We start from the raw sequence: 19,086 nt of genomic DNA, 5'->3' as shown, positions 1-19,086 counted from the left end.
GACTTTTACTAGTAAATGCCCTAAAAAGGTTGAAAAATTGGACGATTTCTCTGATTTTAACTAGTAATTACCCTATCAAAATTAGCAAATCGGAGAGTGTGTACAAAATATATATAAAATAAAATATTTTTACTTTTGCTTGTACTTGCTTGTGAATTTCAGACGATTTTTGTGATTTTTACCAGTAATTACCCTATCAGGGCTAGCAAATTGGACGATTTTTGTGACTTTTACTAGTAAAGTACCCTTCCGGGTTGAACAATTGGACGATTTCTGTGACTTTTACTAGTAAATGCCCTATCAAGGTTGAAAAATTGGACGATTTCTCTGATTGTTACTAGTAAAGTACCCTATAAATGCCGTGAATATGTCAGTGTTGCACAAATATATATAAAATAAAATATTTTTACTTTTGCTTGTGAATTTCAGACGATTTTTGTGATTTTTACTAGTAAAGTACTCTTCCAGTTAGCAAATTGGACGATTTCTGTGATTTTTACTAGTAAAGTACCCTATAAATGCTGTGAATTTGTCAGTGTTGCACAAATATATATTTTTACTGCAGTATCTTCTCGTGAAATGCACGAGTCATGTTATATTTTTTTATTGTTTAAAATAATTTATTGAAATATTTTTTATGTTGACGGTAACATTACTGCTATCATCATCGTCGTCGTCGTCAGTGACATCATCATCAGTGACATCATCATCAGTGACATCAGTGCTATCATCATCAGTGACATCATCATCAGTGACATCAGTGCTATCATCATCACATTTTTTCTTCAGGGACATTATTATAATATAATATTATTAATTGAAAAGGCTTGGAAATCCTCAGGATTTCACCAGGAGACTAATATGCAGTGTTTCATTTCGCAAATCAAGGGGATTCCCAGACTGGTCTGTTAGTGTGAAATTTATTCTGGTCAGCCACGGATTATGACATCGTAGATAGACCGGATTGATTGGCTCTTGCACAATCAAAAATCCAGGTGGTTCTTTCGGAGTAAATGAATAAAGAATAAATCCTTGCTGGACTTGATTTGATACTGTCGTGTCTGTGCTGTAGCTGCCATCAATGACATCACACACAAGATTGACCGCGACCACTGAAGTTATATTTACGATGCCCGGGGATACATGACGGCCTTGCCCTTCGGTGTTATTGTTGTGTCTGAGGACAGTTGGCTCCGGTAGTGCTTTTCTGTGTTGTGCAAGTATGTCATCAAAGAACTCATTGATGAGGTCGGTGACGGATTTTCTTAGTTCGGGGACATTATACCCGGGAAATTTAAAATTTGTCAACGTGGCTGTTGTCAGTGAATAATGGGCTAGAAATTTTTGTTTAAAGCGATTTATGTCATCAGTGTAATCAAATGTTGCCTGAATTACTCGCTGGTTAATATATTCCATGTCGGCGGCAAGCTGATTTAATATTTCAATGTGCTTGAAAATTTCGCTGTGTGAACTTGTTATATCAAAAAGATGTTCTTGGAAGCTCTGCCGTAGTTGCGTTAGTTGTATTTTATGCAATTAATTAATGATTTGAAAATATTCAATAATATCTTCTGTGCCAATAATAACGGAGCCAGCTGTGTGAGGATGTCGTGTATGAATAAAATACCACCGAATATAGCCCTCCTCGAAGTGAAAATCACTACCCAACGTTGCATTTTTTATATTATTCAGACGTCGTATGTGTGGCGATATAATTTCATGATGTGATTGTTTATCAGTGACATAGTCAGACTTCTTCGGGGCTGGCGGCGTTGGTGGCGCCGGTGGAGCAACTTCAGGCCATCCTAACACTGTTCTGATCGAACTATTATATATATCCACGGCGTAGTCTGGGGTGTTTATTTCGATCGCGGATGACAGCGTTGGCTCATGAACAGTTATTTCTATTTTGGATTCCGTCCCGGTGATTCTTTTTATTCGGCGTTGCAGTTCTTCACTAATTTCTTCGATTTGATAAGACCCGGTTGGTAACCCAATGACATTCCAGTCTGGGGTGCCATCGGGTTTATTTTTATATGCGAACACAAACGAATTATTTGCTGGCAATCCGCCAAACGATTTTGATCTGATATTGGGCAAACTGTGATATACTCGTAATTGTGCTAACGCGATTTCGCTTACTGGAATCACAGTTGGAAAATTAATACTGAATTCTGGCTTAGTTGATGTTACTGTTAACAAAGATGTTCGCGCCGGGCTTGTATTTGCGACTATCTGCTGAAGTAATTCCGTTGGTGACTGTGTCACTGTCGTTGACATTGTTATTTATCTGCTGTCGTTTCAAATCGAAGTACTTTATGCTCTGAGTGTAGTCGTTGTATATCTTTGCCATTTGCGCGAATTCGGAATCTGATATTGTTGTATCGTCAAGACTGGATGATATCCGCGCAGACAATTTCGAGTAGGTGCTCGTGGCCGCGCTGTTTAACTTTCATACTCGTGCAATTTTGTTAGCGGACACGAGGATATTTTTTTCGCAATAATATTAACAACTCCTGCAATTGTCGCTGATGTTGAAACTGTAATTGTAATCGCGATTGCGGTTGTCACTGGTGTCAGCTCTGATAATAGCACCCCAGTAGATGCAACTATCGATGACACCGAATAAACTATTGTGTCTAACACGGTTACACGCCGTTTGTATTTTTTTACCTTTGTTGTATATTCGTTGATGGTATTTTTTAACTCTGATTGCTATTCGCGTACTTGATCGTATCTGTATTGCTGAGCCATTTTATTATTTTACGCAGTAACCAATTGAGGCGTTTCAGCTACAAATTCCAAACACCACCAGTAAGATGTTGCGGTTAATTTCTTGTCGGCGGATTCTAGTATAAATGTTTCTTCGGTTCCGCTATTTAATATGATAATCACAACCCCGGAAAACTTATCGGTGGAATGTCTCCAGGGATATGTTGTGAAGATTTCAAATTTAGCGGCACTGAACACAGACAGTCTGTACACGCCAGTGACTGTTGCGGTATATTTGATAGTATTATTTTGTCGGGACCATGTTGCAAATCCAGATGATACCGTGTATGCTATGTTGGTGATATGCCCGGGAGTTACTCCAGTGGGGACTTTAATCAAACTGGTTTTGTTAACGATCTCAGGAATCCCCGATACGATATCCTGCTGTGTTTGTTTGATCGTGTCAATGTTGGTCTTGATATCAGAAAGCTTCATATCGACGGTGTGCGGAGTACCGAAGAACTCATCCGTGGTCTCATCAGTTTTTCTAAAGTTTCTACGGAGATTTGTAAACCCGTTTACATGAACATCATACTCGGCTCGCAACGTTGTTAGTTTACTGTCAACGGCGCTAGCGCTTGCGTCATCATATTGTTTGTTTGCGGCATCTTAAGCCGATTTTGGATCTCTTAAAACGGTTATTTTGTTGCCGTTCATACTGAGTTCACCTGTCATTGTATCACCGGTATTTTTTAGCCGAGTAACGAGTATGCCTCCGACGGTTGTAAATAGCGCGTCAACATATTTTTTGTTTGCGGCATCTTCCGCCGATGTTGGATCCGCTAACACAGTTATTTTGTTGCCGTTCATACTGAGTTCACCTCTCATTGTATCGCCGGTCTTTTTACTGCAACTTTGTGTATATCATCTCGCAACGCCGCGATTGATATCAGCGAATCCCGGATTTTTCCGCTGTCGGTGAACACAGGGATGTTACCCGGAGTAGCTCCAATAACCCCACGAATTATTTCATGCCATTTGATATCGCTGGTTTTTAGTTTTCCGTGCCGGTCTTGAAAAATAACAACCTCATCTGGGTCTATCCCGGTTAGACTTAAAAGATTATCGATTTCATCTTTGGTCGCATATTTTGATCAATCCACATCGGCGCGTTTTTTTTGTTTTTGTTTCGAGAAGAGATCTTCCTTAAATATCAACCATTATTTGATAGGAAACTGTTTAAATCGACCCATAGTATACTCGTGCACGATTTTGTGAGGAGAAATCTTTGATTTCGAGATCGCATCAAGAACATTTAATACTTCACGGCCACATATCGGAGGATCGGTCAGTGTTTGTGTTGGTAACGTTGAATACCAAACTTTCCCTGTCGGGGGGTGTTTTTTGTATATCGAAGAAATTCAACTGGCGGTGCTAACCCATACGAATCAAAATAGATAATTATACGTGGATCGATCGCGTAAGCAACCCAGTGAGTTCCTGGACCATCGCTGTTATCAAGATTAATAATTCCGGTTTCTGGATTATTCGGTTGTTGTGATAGCTGATCTCGCATAAAGACGCCTCTGAAATTTTTTTATATTTAATTGTTTAACATCATCAAGCAAATCAAAATTGGACATCGGTGTGGTTTTCAAAACCGTTTTGGGTACCTTGAGGGCGGAGTTCCTGGAAGTCTTCGCCCGCGTCCCTTTTTTTTGGTGTCCTGATCCCTTGGATCCCCCTGTGGCTTTCTTTAGTGCCATTCCAGCAGAGGTTCCATCAGCTCATAACGCGGCAGCCTTAGCGACTGTGGGAGCAGAAGCAGCTATCAGTGCTGGTATTGCGGCGAGAAGAGGAAATATACCATCGGTTTTAATCATGTCCTTGACAGCTTTGGGAGCAAAACTAAGTTGAACCCCATTTTTTGCTTGTTTTGCTTTATTGAAATGATTACGTTGTATTTTAGTCAGTGATAGCTTGTTTGGGCCGCCGGTAATCTGATCATTTTTTAGTGTTATCGTTGTCCCACATGTGCTTGCGTGCTTCGATTGTAATTTCTTAGCCTGACCAGGAGTCAGAGTGACATTAACGTGACTGTATGGCATTTTTTATAATAAACGCGACTGATCTAATTGTTACATATCTTCGGAAAACTACAAGTTTTCTACTGGTGCATCAACGAATCTTATTCGGCCGCCAGCACCTTCAAGCAACATTGCTTTATCAGAAAGTATGATCGCGATTGCTCTGTAATTATCTATTCCGCCTTTATTCACGGTAGCCCGAAAGTGTATATCAACGACAGACTGTCTGGTTAAATCAAGATGCTCCAACGAGAAGTAATAGATTGGATAATGAGAGATAAAATCCAATTGTGATATTTGCAAACCAGTATCGATATTTAGATCACGCGCTAGATATTTTGTCAATCGTTGATATGCACGTGCAACATGGTTGTTAGCAAAATTTAGTATTATATTTTCGGATGGTTCTTGATGCCCGTTTATTCTCAGAGAAACGTCAGTGACACCAAGTTGATCAAATATCATACGCGAATGTGTTTGCGAGTTTACTCGTGCAACATTCTGAAAAGCAATGAAAATATGTCGCGGCGCGTCAACCCCCTGCTGTGATGCTATATGCCATGTAAATAAACCATTAATGGCACTTTGTATGCTATCTGTGGATGCTGTAAGCCACGATAGCAGCGTTTTACCACCTTGATCCATAAAAGAAAGCAGTCGCTGTTCTTCGGCAATTGCAGGAGTCATTGCCGGCATCCACAGTGATAGTTTTGTTATTAATACTTTGCCAGCATCACCAGCACCACCACCAGCTTCTCGCCATAGCGCGTCATTATCGTTGGCTTTTCTAACAAGCGTGACCGTATGTTTTGCTCCAAAAATTACCTTTCTGACACCTCTGCAAAATCCAAAGATGTGCGACAGCGGAATCGCACAAGAAAATTTTCTACTATCCCCGAGCAGCATTTGTCTGCGTGCAGCGAAACTAAATTGTAATTTGGATTCGGCCCTGTTACTGCAGGTGTCTCCTCATTACCAGCTGCATTTCTCACATTGCCTATAATTATAGAATTTGGTTCAGGATGATTAGAATTATCTTTGGCAAACATCATTGATGGGCCAGCCGATCTTGTATAATCATCAGAATATCTTGCTAGACCAATTATTGTTGTAGCAACATCGACATCCTTGTGAATTGATTCAATATTTTTTCCATCAATGCTGTAGATAGCACTATCAAACAAGGCCATAATTCCGTTATTGACAAAACCAATTTTAAATTCAGCCGCGTACTTCTCTTTTTTAAGTTCCGGCGAAAGAGACTGTTGTTGTTCTATCTGTTGCAGAGGTGGAGGAAGTTCATAAGAAGGCCCCTGCTGGTGCGTTATTTGTTTCATTTTCTTTTTATAAAGGCTTTTTATTTTTCCATCAAGAATTCTGTATTCTAAATCATCATCTCTGACCTGTTTTTTTTGTTTTTATGTATGCGATATATCCACTTAATAAGATTGTCGTCGGTTACTTTTTCAGAGCCGGGTTTTAAGACACTAGACTTACTAAATATACTAGTTTTTTCAGGCAATTCTTTTTCTTTAGTACTTTTAAGATCTTCAATAAAATCCTCCCTAAATTTTGTAATTAGTCCAATATTTTCCTTTATTGGTTTAGACGCGAGTTCAGTACGAATTTGTTCAATACCTTCAAGTATTTCTTCGCCGATGGGCGAAGGTTGAGCTGCAACTATATCAGTTGGAAGAACTCGTAGAAGTTTTTTTGTTTGTTTGGTTCTTCTAGCAATTTTTTCAGTCTGCTCGGCGGTTTGTTTTAACACTGGAAGAATACCCGTTGTTTTGTCGTCCCCTAGCAAAGCCCTTTCAGTGACCGCCGCAGCTTTTTCAGTAGCTGTTGTGACGGGTTTAAATAATTCTTCTGCACCTGTCACAAATTCAACTTGTGCTTGTTGCCGCGCTTGTAATTTTTGTCTTACACTATCTCGTACAGGAAGAAATTTTTTTATTGCTTTTTGTCGCTCTCGAGCTAGTCTGGCGGAATGTGCTTCTCCAATGTTGGCCATTATTGTTAGACCCTTGTACGAGAAACAGTTGTATAGGTAGGATATTTTCACGATATAACTCTTCCAAGTCAGCAGAGAAAGCCTATTTTGTCATGTTTTCTGAATAGAGGGTCTATTTTGTGAAAATAACATCTCTATCTAAAATGTCCTCGTTAGAAGGCTCTGTTAAGCGAAATATTTTGTGGGATTCGCCTCCTCTGCTGCTATGGTTGTCCTTGATTCTTCCAATCAATGGCTTTGTATCTCGTGATAAGCTTCTAGGGATTATTTTATACAAACGCGCTTGGAGCCCGTCATCAATAACACAAAGATGTAAATCAGCCCTTGTCAAATAATTAAGAATGCGTGCTTCAAGGCTCCTAAGCAAAATTCATGTGAGGCACTAGATACAATGCCTTTCAGAAAGAAGTCCATGTGAATAACCACAAATGACACATTACTTAGTACAACACCAACATGAATTTTGTCAGACTGTCACGCACCCAATAATATCAAACGTTTTGTAAATTTCATAAATAGTTTGGGCACTTTATTTAGTTTTTGTTTTCTTTTTTTACATTGGATATATCTAAAAACGCTGCAATAATGCTTGATTTTAATCTATAAAGACTGTTGTTTGGCACTCAACATTCAACACTCAAGAAAGACTAATTTTATTTAACGATTGCCAGACTACGACATAAGTATGGCTTTCCTAGTAAAAAAAATAGAGCTTCCCTTATGACAAAGCCAAATGGCAGTATAACGACATGAGTGGATGTGTACGTTTTCACATTAAATTTGTTTACTTCTGTCGTCCATGGGATAAACCAGTTTCAAGATGTAATGTAACCCCATTAAATAAATATTTTTATATGAAGTTTGAGAACAGTGGTGTGTGTGTTTATGTGTCTGTGTGTGTGAGTGAATTTGAATTGTTAACATAGATTTAACAATTTATTCATATCGCTACAATATATGCAGTGTGACAGTTCATAGTGATATCATGCATCGAGGCATCATGCCAAAGACAAGTAACATCATGTCCCACCCAGTCACATTATCTTGAAACCAGGCCGTCCAGTCCTAACACTAACCTCTTAACGTTGGGTGCCTAGCAAGGCAGCTGCTAATACTATATTTATAAGTCATTGGTATGATTCGGCTGGGGTTTGAACCTGGGACCACCCCCCACATCTGAAGCAGAAGGTTTAACCACTAGGCTAACTCTCACTCTCCCTCTCTCTCTCTCTCTCTCTCTCTCTCTCTCTCTGTATCTCTGTATGTCTGTCTGTCTCTCTCTCTCTTAAGATAAAGAGATGACCCTCTATCACTTTATCTATATGGTAAATACATATTAATCCCAGGCTGACCAATAATGAAAGTTTAATGTTAATGTTTGAAGCTATATAGGAGTTTCAACATAAACCAGAAACATAGATGGACAAAATTAAATCACCTCCAGCTCATTGACGTGAAAGTATAATAGGAAATATTTTGAACATGTCTCAACTCTTGACGTTTCTTTTAAGATATTACGCGGATTTCGCTGGGATTAATGAAACATACTTTACAACAATAAAGTATGACTTACTAAGCTACGAACAAATAAAGTACAACAATATAAAAATATAGTAATTTGTATTTTGAATGAAGTTCAGAAACATGTCTCCTTATTTCGTTAAACTCAGGGACTGCCCATTCAATTTTCAAAAAGTGATGTGGAAAGGAAGATTATACTCTACAAATGAGAAACAATTGTGTTAAAAACACTTATATCTATTATGTTGATGAAAATAATTACTTATCTGGTCCATCTCTGCCAAAATAAACGGTTAGTCCCTTGCCAACGGTTTCTACTTCTCCACAGATACAAATATTGCATAAAATGTAAAGTTCTTGTAAACTGTATTTCAATTCACACGTTCATGAAGATAAACGACAAATGAATAATGCATGATACTGCACGTGTCATGCCTTACTTTCTATCAAGCTCCTGTCAGTCGGAACTCTCCATATTCTTAGTCTATTTCACAAACATTTTCATGTGAAGAGTTCATTTTTGATCCAGACTCGGTGCCACATTTAGGTTATGAATAGTTATTTTGAAGGATATATTCAGAAAAGAATAATGTCTGCATGCTTTTTCATTTTATGTATTAATTCCAAAACTTTGGTTACACTAGCTGCATGAACAGAAAATTAATGAAAATTCCACAACAAAGGTGGCTAAAATACACATACCCAACGCGCTCAAAATTTCACATCATTATTTCATGGGTTGATAACACAAGTATGTATAATAACCCTCTCAGAGTATACAAGGCTTAAGGTGGGAAGAGTCCCACAAAGCACGCTATATGACTATCTCCTACTATTTTCCAAACCAACTATTTCGTGCATATAGCAACAACCTGATAGTTTCATGACCAGGCATGGAGATATATAAAATTTCATCGAGACATATTAAGTGGTTTGAAAGTGGCTCAAGTTTCATTAACGTAACTTAAGTAGTTATAATGATATCCTCCAAAAATGTATAAAATAAACAATTCACATTTCCCTTTGCATTGCTGTGAACTTAATATAGTGGCGAGGGGGATGTAGGCTTGTATATTTCATGTGACACAACATCTATGTCATGATATACGATCATTCTTCATAATATATTTAACAGCTTCAGAACTACAGCCTGAATATGAAATATTAATTTATATACATTTAAATAAAACCATGAAAATAGTGTGTAAAACACTGTTATATTATCACGAATGTAATCATATGCAGCTTTATGTCTCTAATAGCGGTTTGTTTTTATGATTAAAAAAGTTTTGGTAAGAAATAATGGCATCTTTTTGTGTGACATAACTATGCAGCCAAGATTGGAAATTTACAATATGTCAATGTAAAATGATGGATAATAATACTTTTAATGGCTTTGGGCAACAGCCATGTTATCCCAAGTAAATAACCTTGAGATTAATATGTCCTTAAATCTGCATCTAAAACCTTGGTAGTGATACCACACACACCATCAAAATTTCTTTACCGCGTAATATATGCATTGGCTGGATACACTTCTCTCAGTTAGGAGACCAGATTATGTCCACATTCTTCTGTGAACATAGGTGAGTTTAATTACTTCCGTAAGTTAACCACGCTTGTACAGGGTGGATTCCATGCTATATGTTTACCACCCCTAACCACACCCTACACAGCTGTTATGAGCTGAGAAATTCCCTTAGTTGTACTTCTTATAGTTGTTCTTGTCCTTTAGTTTTACCTTTTTCTTATCATGATATTGTTATACATGACTCTTTGGAGTACGTTATCCATATTCAGACAGCCGAGATAATGTTTCCTCAATTTCTCTAAGCGAATCGAGTTAAATAATGGCCGCTAAAATGAGTATTAAAAGCTAAACATTCCAGAACGCGGGGTTAAAATGGGTTTCCCACCATCGCAGCCAATTAGTAAAGAGAATACTGCAGAGGAATTTCATGGGATTATCTGGACCAATCAGAATCACATAAAGTGATATGTTTACATGTTATAATAGTATAAAACTGTACACACTTTGGGCAACGTGTATCGATTGTGTGATATATGTATGTTATATGACATGACCGGAGGTCATTTTGCATGAATAAACATATGTATCTCACTATCCGTGAATATATGAGAGCTAACGCCTTGACACAAATGTAGATATTATTTTATATATTATCAACACAATGATCAAACTACCAAGAAAAAAACGACACATTCAGAAGTTACGAGTTAAACATGAGTGTAATTAAGTAACTTTGAGTTAGAACTCCTCAATAAAAAGTAATCTTCACATGTGAGAATTATTCTTCCTGATATGACCATTCTTTTAATACATACGATATGTACAAGGGATACACCTTCAAGCTATCATTTTCCATTGGGAACAACAACTTCCGAGAGACAGTTCGGACACACAAAATTACATTGACCCGAAACCAGTCATCATTATGATGTATTTTCTGCCTATACCGCCCTCCTCTTTGTAAAAGAAACAAGCTGACTGAATCTTTCTTTTTAGAGCAGTTTCCGAATCTCCTGGAGTATGGAAATTCAATAGGTGGCAGCTGATTATTCTTGGACATCTCAACTTTCACTTTGACTGTCCCAGAAACCCAAACACATAAAAACTCCTAGATTCCATCAATGGTTTCAACCTCAAACAGTCACTTAACCAACCCACCAATAAACATGGTCATATTTTAGAATGAATTCTTCATAGACCTGATGATAACATTATACGGTCCTCCCTGGTATCCCATGAATTTGCTTCAGATCTCCTCTGCATTATATGCCATCTTGATGTATCAGTCCCTAAGCCTTGATCTGTATCTGCTACTAAGAGAAACCTCCGTATGATAAATAGAACCAAACAAATGCATGACATCCAAGCAAACCTAACAACTAGCGTACCTACTACAGCAGAAAACCTCGATAACTGCCTACGCTCATTGATTGACAAACATGCCCCAGCTACCAAGTGCAGAGTATCAATTCAAAAGTGTTCTCCATCGTATAGCAGTGTTAGGGACCAGCTTCGCACTGCTAAAAGAGACTGCAGTAAAGCTGAGAGGCTTTGGCTTTCCACCAGACTCACTATTCGTAAGCACATCAATGAAGCCTCTAAGAAGAATGTCACAAATATAGTCCATGCAGCGAAATCAGCCCACTACACTACTAAGATCATGAAAAGTTCCAGGTGCAAAGAGCTCTTCGAGATTACTAACAAGCTAATGTCAAGGAACAAATCTACAACACTTCCAACTACCTTCTCTCAAGTTGACCATCCGGACATGTTTGTAAATTTCTTCCGTGACAAATTACAAACCATTAGCGATAAGCTTGACACCACAATTTCAATTGACTCGTCGTCACCAAACAGTTTGGATACAGAATTTGAGCGGCAACTATTCGCATCATTTGAACCTTTCTTTGTGGATTTTGTACGTACAATCCTGATGAAGAGTGCACCAAAGTCATGTGAACTTGATCCAATTCCAATATAACTGCAGCTTGAGTGCTTAGATCCAGAATTGCCTTCACTAACTGATGTTATTAATACCTCTCTCTCATCTGGGGAATTCCCATTTTTTTTCTAAACTGCCATTATAAAGCCTCTGCTGAAGAAACCAATACTAGACCATAACGATTTAAAGAACTACCGCCCAGTTTCTAATCTCCCATTCATACAAAAAAGACTTTAAAAAAGGTTGTTTTATCCCAGCTTGTATCTCATCTGAATTCAAACAGTCTTTTCAGCAATGTACAATCTGCATATCGCTCTTACCACAGTCATGAAGCTACTCTTCTAAAAGTAGTTAATGACATTCTCTCTGCTTTGGATAGCGGAAAGATTACAGTCCTCACGCTCCTTGATTTCTCTGCAGCATTTGACACAATAGACCATGATATATTGCTTCACGGTCTCCTGCATGTATTTGGCATTCATAATACAGCCTTACTGTGGGTCACGTCCTTCATGGTCAACAGGATACAAATTGTGTCTGCAAATGGAATACACTCCAGCCCAGTTGATATATGTTGTGGTGTTCCACAGGGTCTGTTCTTGGACCTCTTCTCTTCATTTTATACACTCAGCCGCTCTCAAGAGTCATAGATCATCATGCAGTGTATTGCCAATAGTACGCGGATGACACCCAAATGTACAGATCTAGCCACCCAACTGAAGTTGATGCTACCATCCAAGGTGTAGAGAGGTGCATTTCTGATGTGAAATCATGGATGACATGTAACAAGCTGCAGATGAATGATGATAAAACTGAGACCATTCTGATCACAACACAAAAACTTTCTCATGCACATCCTTTACCTCAAGCAATAAATATTAGCAACACCAACATTACATTCACACAATCACTACGAAACCTAGGTGTTATTCTGGACAGTACTCTCATATTGCACCAACATGTCATGAACATATGCAAGGCTGCATATCTTGAGCTGACACGCATCAGCTCTTTTCGCAAGTATCTTTCAGCTGATGCCACTAAAACACTTGTGTGTTCATTAGTACTCTCAAGACTGGACTATTGTAACTCAATTATGTCTGGTTCATGTCAATATCTACTCCAGAAACTTCCAAAATTTCAAAACACAACTGCTCGGATCATACTTAGAGTACCAGGATCAGAGCACACCTCCCCGCTGCTGTGTTTCCTACACTAGCTATCCATTCGGTCCAGAATCAAATACAAAATTTGTTCTCTGTGATACGTTTCACTGACGGACTCTAGTCCAACGTACCTATCCGACCTCACTAATGTGGACACACCAGCAAGATACTTACGCTCCTCTTCTGACAATCGTATACTCATTATTCCAACTATGAAAACAAAGTCATATGGACAGCGTTCTTTTGAATACCAGGGCCCTGCAACGTGCAATGCATTGACCACTGAACTTAGACACAAAGACACAGTGATCCCATTCAAGTGTGCTCTCAAAACGCACTTATTTCCACTGCGCAAGAACAAACATAAGGACCTAATACTGTTCCCTACCTTACAAATGCTCAACATGTTTTTTATGTTTTCTAATTTCATGGTGTTTGTATTGGTAATCAGATCATTATATATGTTTTTGTATCTCATAAGTGTTGTCTAAGGTTGTAAAGCGCTTAGAGCGTCTAAAGATTAGGCGCTATCCAAAGTCCTCATTATTATCATTATTATTATTATTATTATTATTATTATTATTATTATTATTATTATTATTACTGCTATATAAATTGTCTATTGCTTCATTCAAAAGTTTGCAAATTACAGCTACAAACAAACATATTAGTGTCCACCTCTCATCTTCAACCTACAACCATAAAAGTAGCAAATCAGAAAACCTTGTTTTGTGTATATGTAACAGTGCTCATATTAGTCCAACAATGTAAGACATCGACACTAATATTTAAATTTTAGGTCGCTGTCTTACTGCCCAAATAACTGTAGTATGATACATATTCTCTGGTCGTTTGGCAGGAGAAAGAAAGGCCAAAACTTAGGAATATCTCATACACTTGGCAGCCTATGTTGACACTTTTTTACACATTAAAGTTTTATTGCTCTACCCGGACATCACTTATTTTGTATTTTATCTAGTAAATTTAAGTTCTGAGAAAAGACAATGGACACTTTTCATGTTACCTTGACCCAAATTCTAGCTGGCTCGAATGGGGTGGAAGCCGAGAATGCCGAAATTGGATTAAGTTGAATTATGTTACTTTACCAAAACAAATACAAATTACTAATACTAAAGAAAATATTAAGATAGCTGATTCTTTTAACCGTTTAGTGTTTAAACCACTACTTCTATCAAATCCAGAGTTACAATCAGCACACTTCAAATAATTTCAAGAAAGAATAACAACACATTATCTAGTTCTGAAAATGTTTTTACAAAAACACCATGAATCTAATGATCTAGTTTCAGTAAACATTCCACGCAGAATAATACTGAAAAATGTAACATAAATTCCATAATAGTTTCACATGTTCTTCAAGAAACATGTGGACAGCTTCACTTAAACAGTTTTCACATTTGACGATTGCTTTGTTAACCATAAGCGTAAACCAAAGTGTGACATATGTAAATACATAGAACCAGGTAAGTAACATGGCATACCATATAGGTAAATACTTAGAAATAGGTAAGTAACATGGCATAGCATATAGGTAAATATTTATAACTAGGTACATAACATGGCATAGCATATCACCACTCTTCCAATTTATATTGCTAGGAGTAGTGGAAAATATAACAATTTCCAAATTATGAGCCTTAGTGAAGTTTTCAACACAGAGGCACAACCTAGGGTCTGTGCTGGATAAATGTATAATTTTGGCTCCTCGTGCCTTTCAGACCTATATATTCGCATCAATAAAAATGAATCAAGATATAATACTATAAATTAAATCCTTTATATTTTCAATCAGAAATATACTAATGTCAAATATCATTAAACAAATATTATTCTCCAATTATAGCAAAGGAATCTGTAATGATGTATGGCAACTTTTAAAATGTGCTCATATTGGGTACCACACAATGATTATAAAACTACCCTCCTCACAAGACCATGATGTTGCATCTAAATTTGAGATTTCCCTCACACCCAGTGTATAACTTGCAGAGTATTATCAAAAACAAGGAAACATGTAAATAGGATGGTACATGCCTGTTCAATCCTTGGATTTATCTATTTTCTTTTCGGTGTTGCAATCATATCTATGGACACCATTTCACTATCTGCAAGTTTTGATTTCTTTTCCATTTCCACATGAAATGACGAATTATTCATTTTATCAGAGAAACTTAAAGATGTCTGATATGACATTTTACAGGAGACCAATTCCAATGTTTCCAAATTAGGTAACATCATTACTTCATCTATTAACTTTGACCACAATCCATCTTCCAAATGGACTTCCCTCATTTCAAGGAATTTTAATTTTGATGATTTGTGTACTTCTATAAAACAATTCTTTATATCCAAGTAAGCAAATGATAATTCTCCCAACTTGTCAAGTCTCGCCAAAATGTCAGACAGCTCTTTCCATGACGAGTCTGGCATCGTAATTTTGGAAAGTGTAAATTTCTTTAGCTTGTGCAGCTGTTTCAAACTATAGAATGACAAAGGATGAATTCCAGCTTGAACGTTAGAAATAGTCAACATCTTAAGATTTTTACACTTGCCTATTCCTTGGAGGACTTCATTCACAACCCGACTTGATTGATGGACTTGTTCTATATGTACTGTAAGAGGAGACAAACACTCAAGCTGCATACTCAGTACTAGCCAAGACTTTTCAGACATTGCATTATTGATGAGTTGTAGCAATCTGCAGGTTTTGTTTCTGACTGTTTTCAGCATCTTTGAATTCTCTGATTGCTTAGCTTCCTGACGTTTACAGCCATACAAGTCTTGATATTTGGCACTTACTTTTAGCGTCTCTTTTGCATCAATCTCTTTTACATTCATAAGGTCTAGCATTTCAATTGTTGGACATTTGCAAAGACTCTCAAGAAGAGCAGGCAAATACGCTCTAATTTGCAAATTATGCAACCTGACTGTGCTGAGTTTAGTCATATCCTTTACGCATTCTGCTAAATGTCCCCAGCCGTAAAATGTCTTTGTGTTACTTATTGCAAGAATCTGTGCGTCGTTTGGACAAAGTTCCAGTGAATGAAGATGTTTACAGGTGCAAACTGCCTCGATAATGGATCCTGCTGTTTTTACATCTATATTTACAGATTTGATGACTAGTTTACCAAGATCTGAACAGTTTCCTTTATTCCAGTCCTTTTCTTTATCTAGCACTAATGTGCAGTTTTCAATATCTACATGGAGCTCTTGTAACTTCGACAATAGAGGTAGTCGAAATACAAGTTCATTTTTATTTTCAGAAAGCTCTAAAAAAAAGGCTGTTATATCTTTTGTAAACTTCAACCCTTCAGTAAGAATTGAAAGTTTGGCATTGCTTAGTTCATCCACATACATTAATGCCATAAGCCATTTCACTGGTTCTCCTCCATCACATTTCGGATCATTGCATTCTATATTGCAAATAAATTTGTGCTCTGATTCCTCATCCTTCTCATTACCTTTCTCAAAAATCTTACTTATATCACTTATCAGTTTCTGCCCTACGTTTGGTGCAATTTGACAAAGCATGTTAATCATACAAATGTTTTCGATAACAGAATTCTTTGTTGTTATGCATCTTCTAAAAGGTTCTCCCTTTTCTAAGGCGATTGATAATGCTACAAACAAGTCAAATAACAGAGAATGGCTGAAGATAATCTGTGATCTTGTTTTTTCCAATGTATTCCTAAATGTTTTCAACAAAATTCCAGTTTGAAGACAAACTGTAACATCATTCCCAATGTCTATTGTCTCGGATTCCCTTTCTATGCTTTTCTTGTCAATGTCAGAATCCATTCGCTCATACCAAACATTTTGGGCTACATTACTGATAACCTTTAATAGATAGCCGTGATCTCTAAGATATTGTGCATTCTTTGCCCTTGGAATCAAGTCTGAAATATCAATTTGTTGCTGTTTCAAGACCTTGTCAATATTCGCCTTATACCATTCCCTATTCATGGCACGTCGTAGGTAATATTCCACAATCATTAGAAGGACATCTGTTACATCAGCTGAAATAGCTTTACTCTCGATCCAAATGAGTATCAATGACAAACACATAAAAGGAATATGACACATGCTAAGCACTTGGATTTGATTTGCGAATTTCCAGAATTGATCAACATTTAGTTTTACATCAGCAGTGCGACAGAGAACGTCTAAAACTTTCCTGGCATATTCCTTAGAACCTTCAAGTCTCATCCCATTAATCTCGAATGATCGAAATGATTTTTCATATTTCTCTTGCAAAACTTCTAAACCACTTGGCCTGGAAGTAAGAACTATGGAGCATGGAAACGTTTCTTCCTCTTTTAATAAATTCACAATCGGGTCAAGACTGCTCGTCACTTCATCCAAACCGTCAATCAAAAGAAGAACAGATTCCCTGTGTTCCAAAATATACCTCATGGTATATTCATAGTAGTTTGCAGCATTGGCAAATAATGTATGCCTTACATGTTCCATGAAGGATGAGTCTTCTAGCTTCTTTTTCAACTGAATATACAATATAATTTCAAACCTGGCAATATCAGGAATATTGAAATCCTTCATGTTTGAATTGGATTCATTATTATCATGATATTGACACCACTGGTGAACAAGATTCTTGCACCAAGTCGTTTTCCCACTTCCACATTCACCAATAATCATAACTGGAATAGGCCTAACACTTTCGGCACCAATACTGCTAAATAGTACATTCGCATTTGTAACATTCTCTCTGATTTTGTCTTCTCCTGCTTGTAGACTTCTAATTTCTAATTCACAGAATACATGTGATACATCCACAAGGTTCTCCTCATGGCATGGAGAGATTGCTACACTCATCGTATTTTTATATTGGCCAATTAGATGTCTTTTGGCATCTCTTATACCTATGAAAACAAATTAAATCTTAGCATTATCTTTAAACGTGGAATACTTACAAAATTGTTTATTTTCATTATTGCAATTTTAGCCAAAGCATAACTGGCCTTATATTTTACTTGGTTTGTGTTTCTGAACTATAATGTGGAAAATTAAAGTTCAAACAAGTAGAACATTTTAATAACAACCAAATGAATGTTAGACCCTGATTCATTAACATAAAGCTCATCTTCATTACAATACACTCCCACTAAATTCAGGAAACTGGGGAATAATGTTTAGATATCGAGTGATATTCTTTAAAAGCTAATTTCCTTTGGCAGTGGATATGTCTGTGTTACATTGAACGCATAACAAATTAAGACGAGCCGCTTGACTACAGAAGAGTGATTATAAAATTGTTGCTTTAAATGTAAAATTGTTTTTATTGTCTTTTGTGTGCCACATTTTGTCCGAATATGGAATTTCAAGAGGAAGACATATACATTTTCAATGTAAGGCAGTATGAAAGATAATGTATTTTGTGCGTTTCTTTTGCTTTGTGATATGCATGCTAGATTAGAAAGTAACCTTCAAAAGTGTGGACCTTTTCCCAATTCAATAGGCTACTCTTGGTGATCATTTGAAATTTTTCTCAGTTATTTGCCGATAGGAAGGTGGACAATTGTCAGATTATATTGCGCCATTTTAGCTATTTCAGCTTCCTTTACATTTCATTATTTCATGATCTAAGTAAACTACTTTAAAACAACCCTTATTTTGGTGAGATAAATTTTCTACTGTTATAATATGTGTCATTTTTATATATGGGTGGTCTCGTGGGCATATGGGAGAGTGTGCACGATGGTTGCTGAATGTTTTACAAAAGCAGCATTTTTACATTTCGGAATTGGCTTATTCTATAGATTGTTACAGGAAGAACGAATATTAAGTTTCCGGGCTTAATATTATAGGATGAGAAGATTTCTTTAAGGTTTTACAGATGCATATATGTCTAGGGAAATGTTTTAATTTCTTTACCATTACTATGTTTGCGTTTAACGAAAATCGGAAATTGATTTTTCTTCTCTAAAAAGTCTGCCTACAATTTGTTTTGATATGTTAGTAGTCTGACTGTATTACTGATATCCAACGCCATATGTCTACCAATAAAAGTTGTGCTAGTCATCCTGCTATATTTGACGCATAACTCTGAAATAGCATAAATGTTTTTAAGATTT

At 37.0% G+C, this 19,086-nt stretch overlaps 1 protein-coding gene across 8 annotated transcripts in view; it reads right to left on the bottom strand.

Moving 5' to 3' along the window:
• Positions 1-8,165: 8,165 nt before the first annotated feature.
• LOC149808525 (uncharacterized) overlaps positions 8,166-19,086 on the bottom strand; it is a 48,050-nt gene continuing 37,129 nt past the window's right edge. For all 8 annotated transcript variants that reach the window (XM_089978469.1, XM_089978496.1, XM_089978505.1 and 5 more), the window contains one exon: positions 8,166-17,874. In XM_089978469.1, the coding sequence (XP_089834595.1) occupies positions 15,050-17,874 (2,825 nt within the window). In that variant the 3' untranslated portion in view covers positions 8,166-15,049. The remainder of the gene's footprint in view (positions 17,875-19,086) is intronic.

Source organism: Sinohyriopsis cumingii, chromosome 1 (genome assembly GCF_028554795.1).
Source record: "Sinohyriopsis cumingii isolate HCF-2022 chromosome 1, ASM2855479v2, whole genome shotgun sequence".
Lineage (NCBI taxonomy): Eukaryota > Metazoa > Mollusca > Bivalvia > Unionida > Unionidae > Sinohyriopsis > Sinohyriopsis cumingii.
The sequence above is the reverse complement of the archived record's forward strand: the minus strand, read 5'-3'. Positions and strand labels throughout refer to the sequence as shown.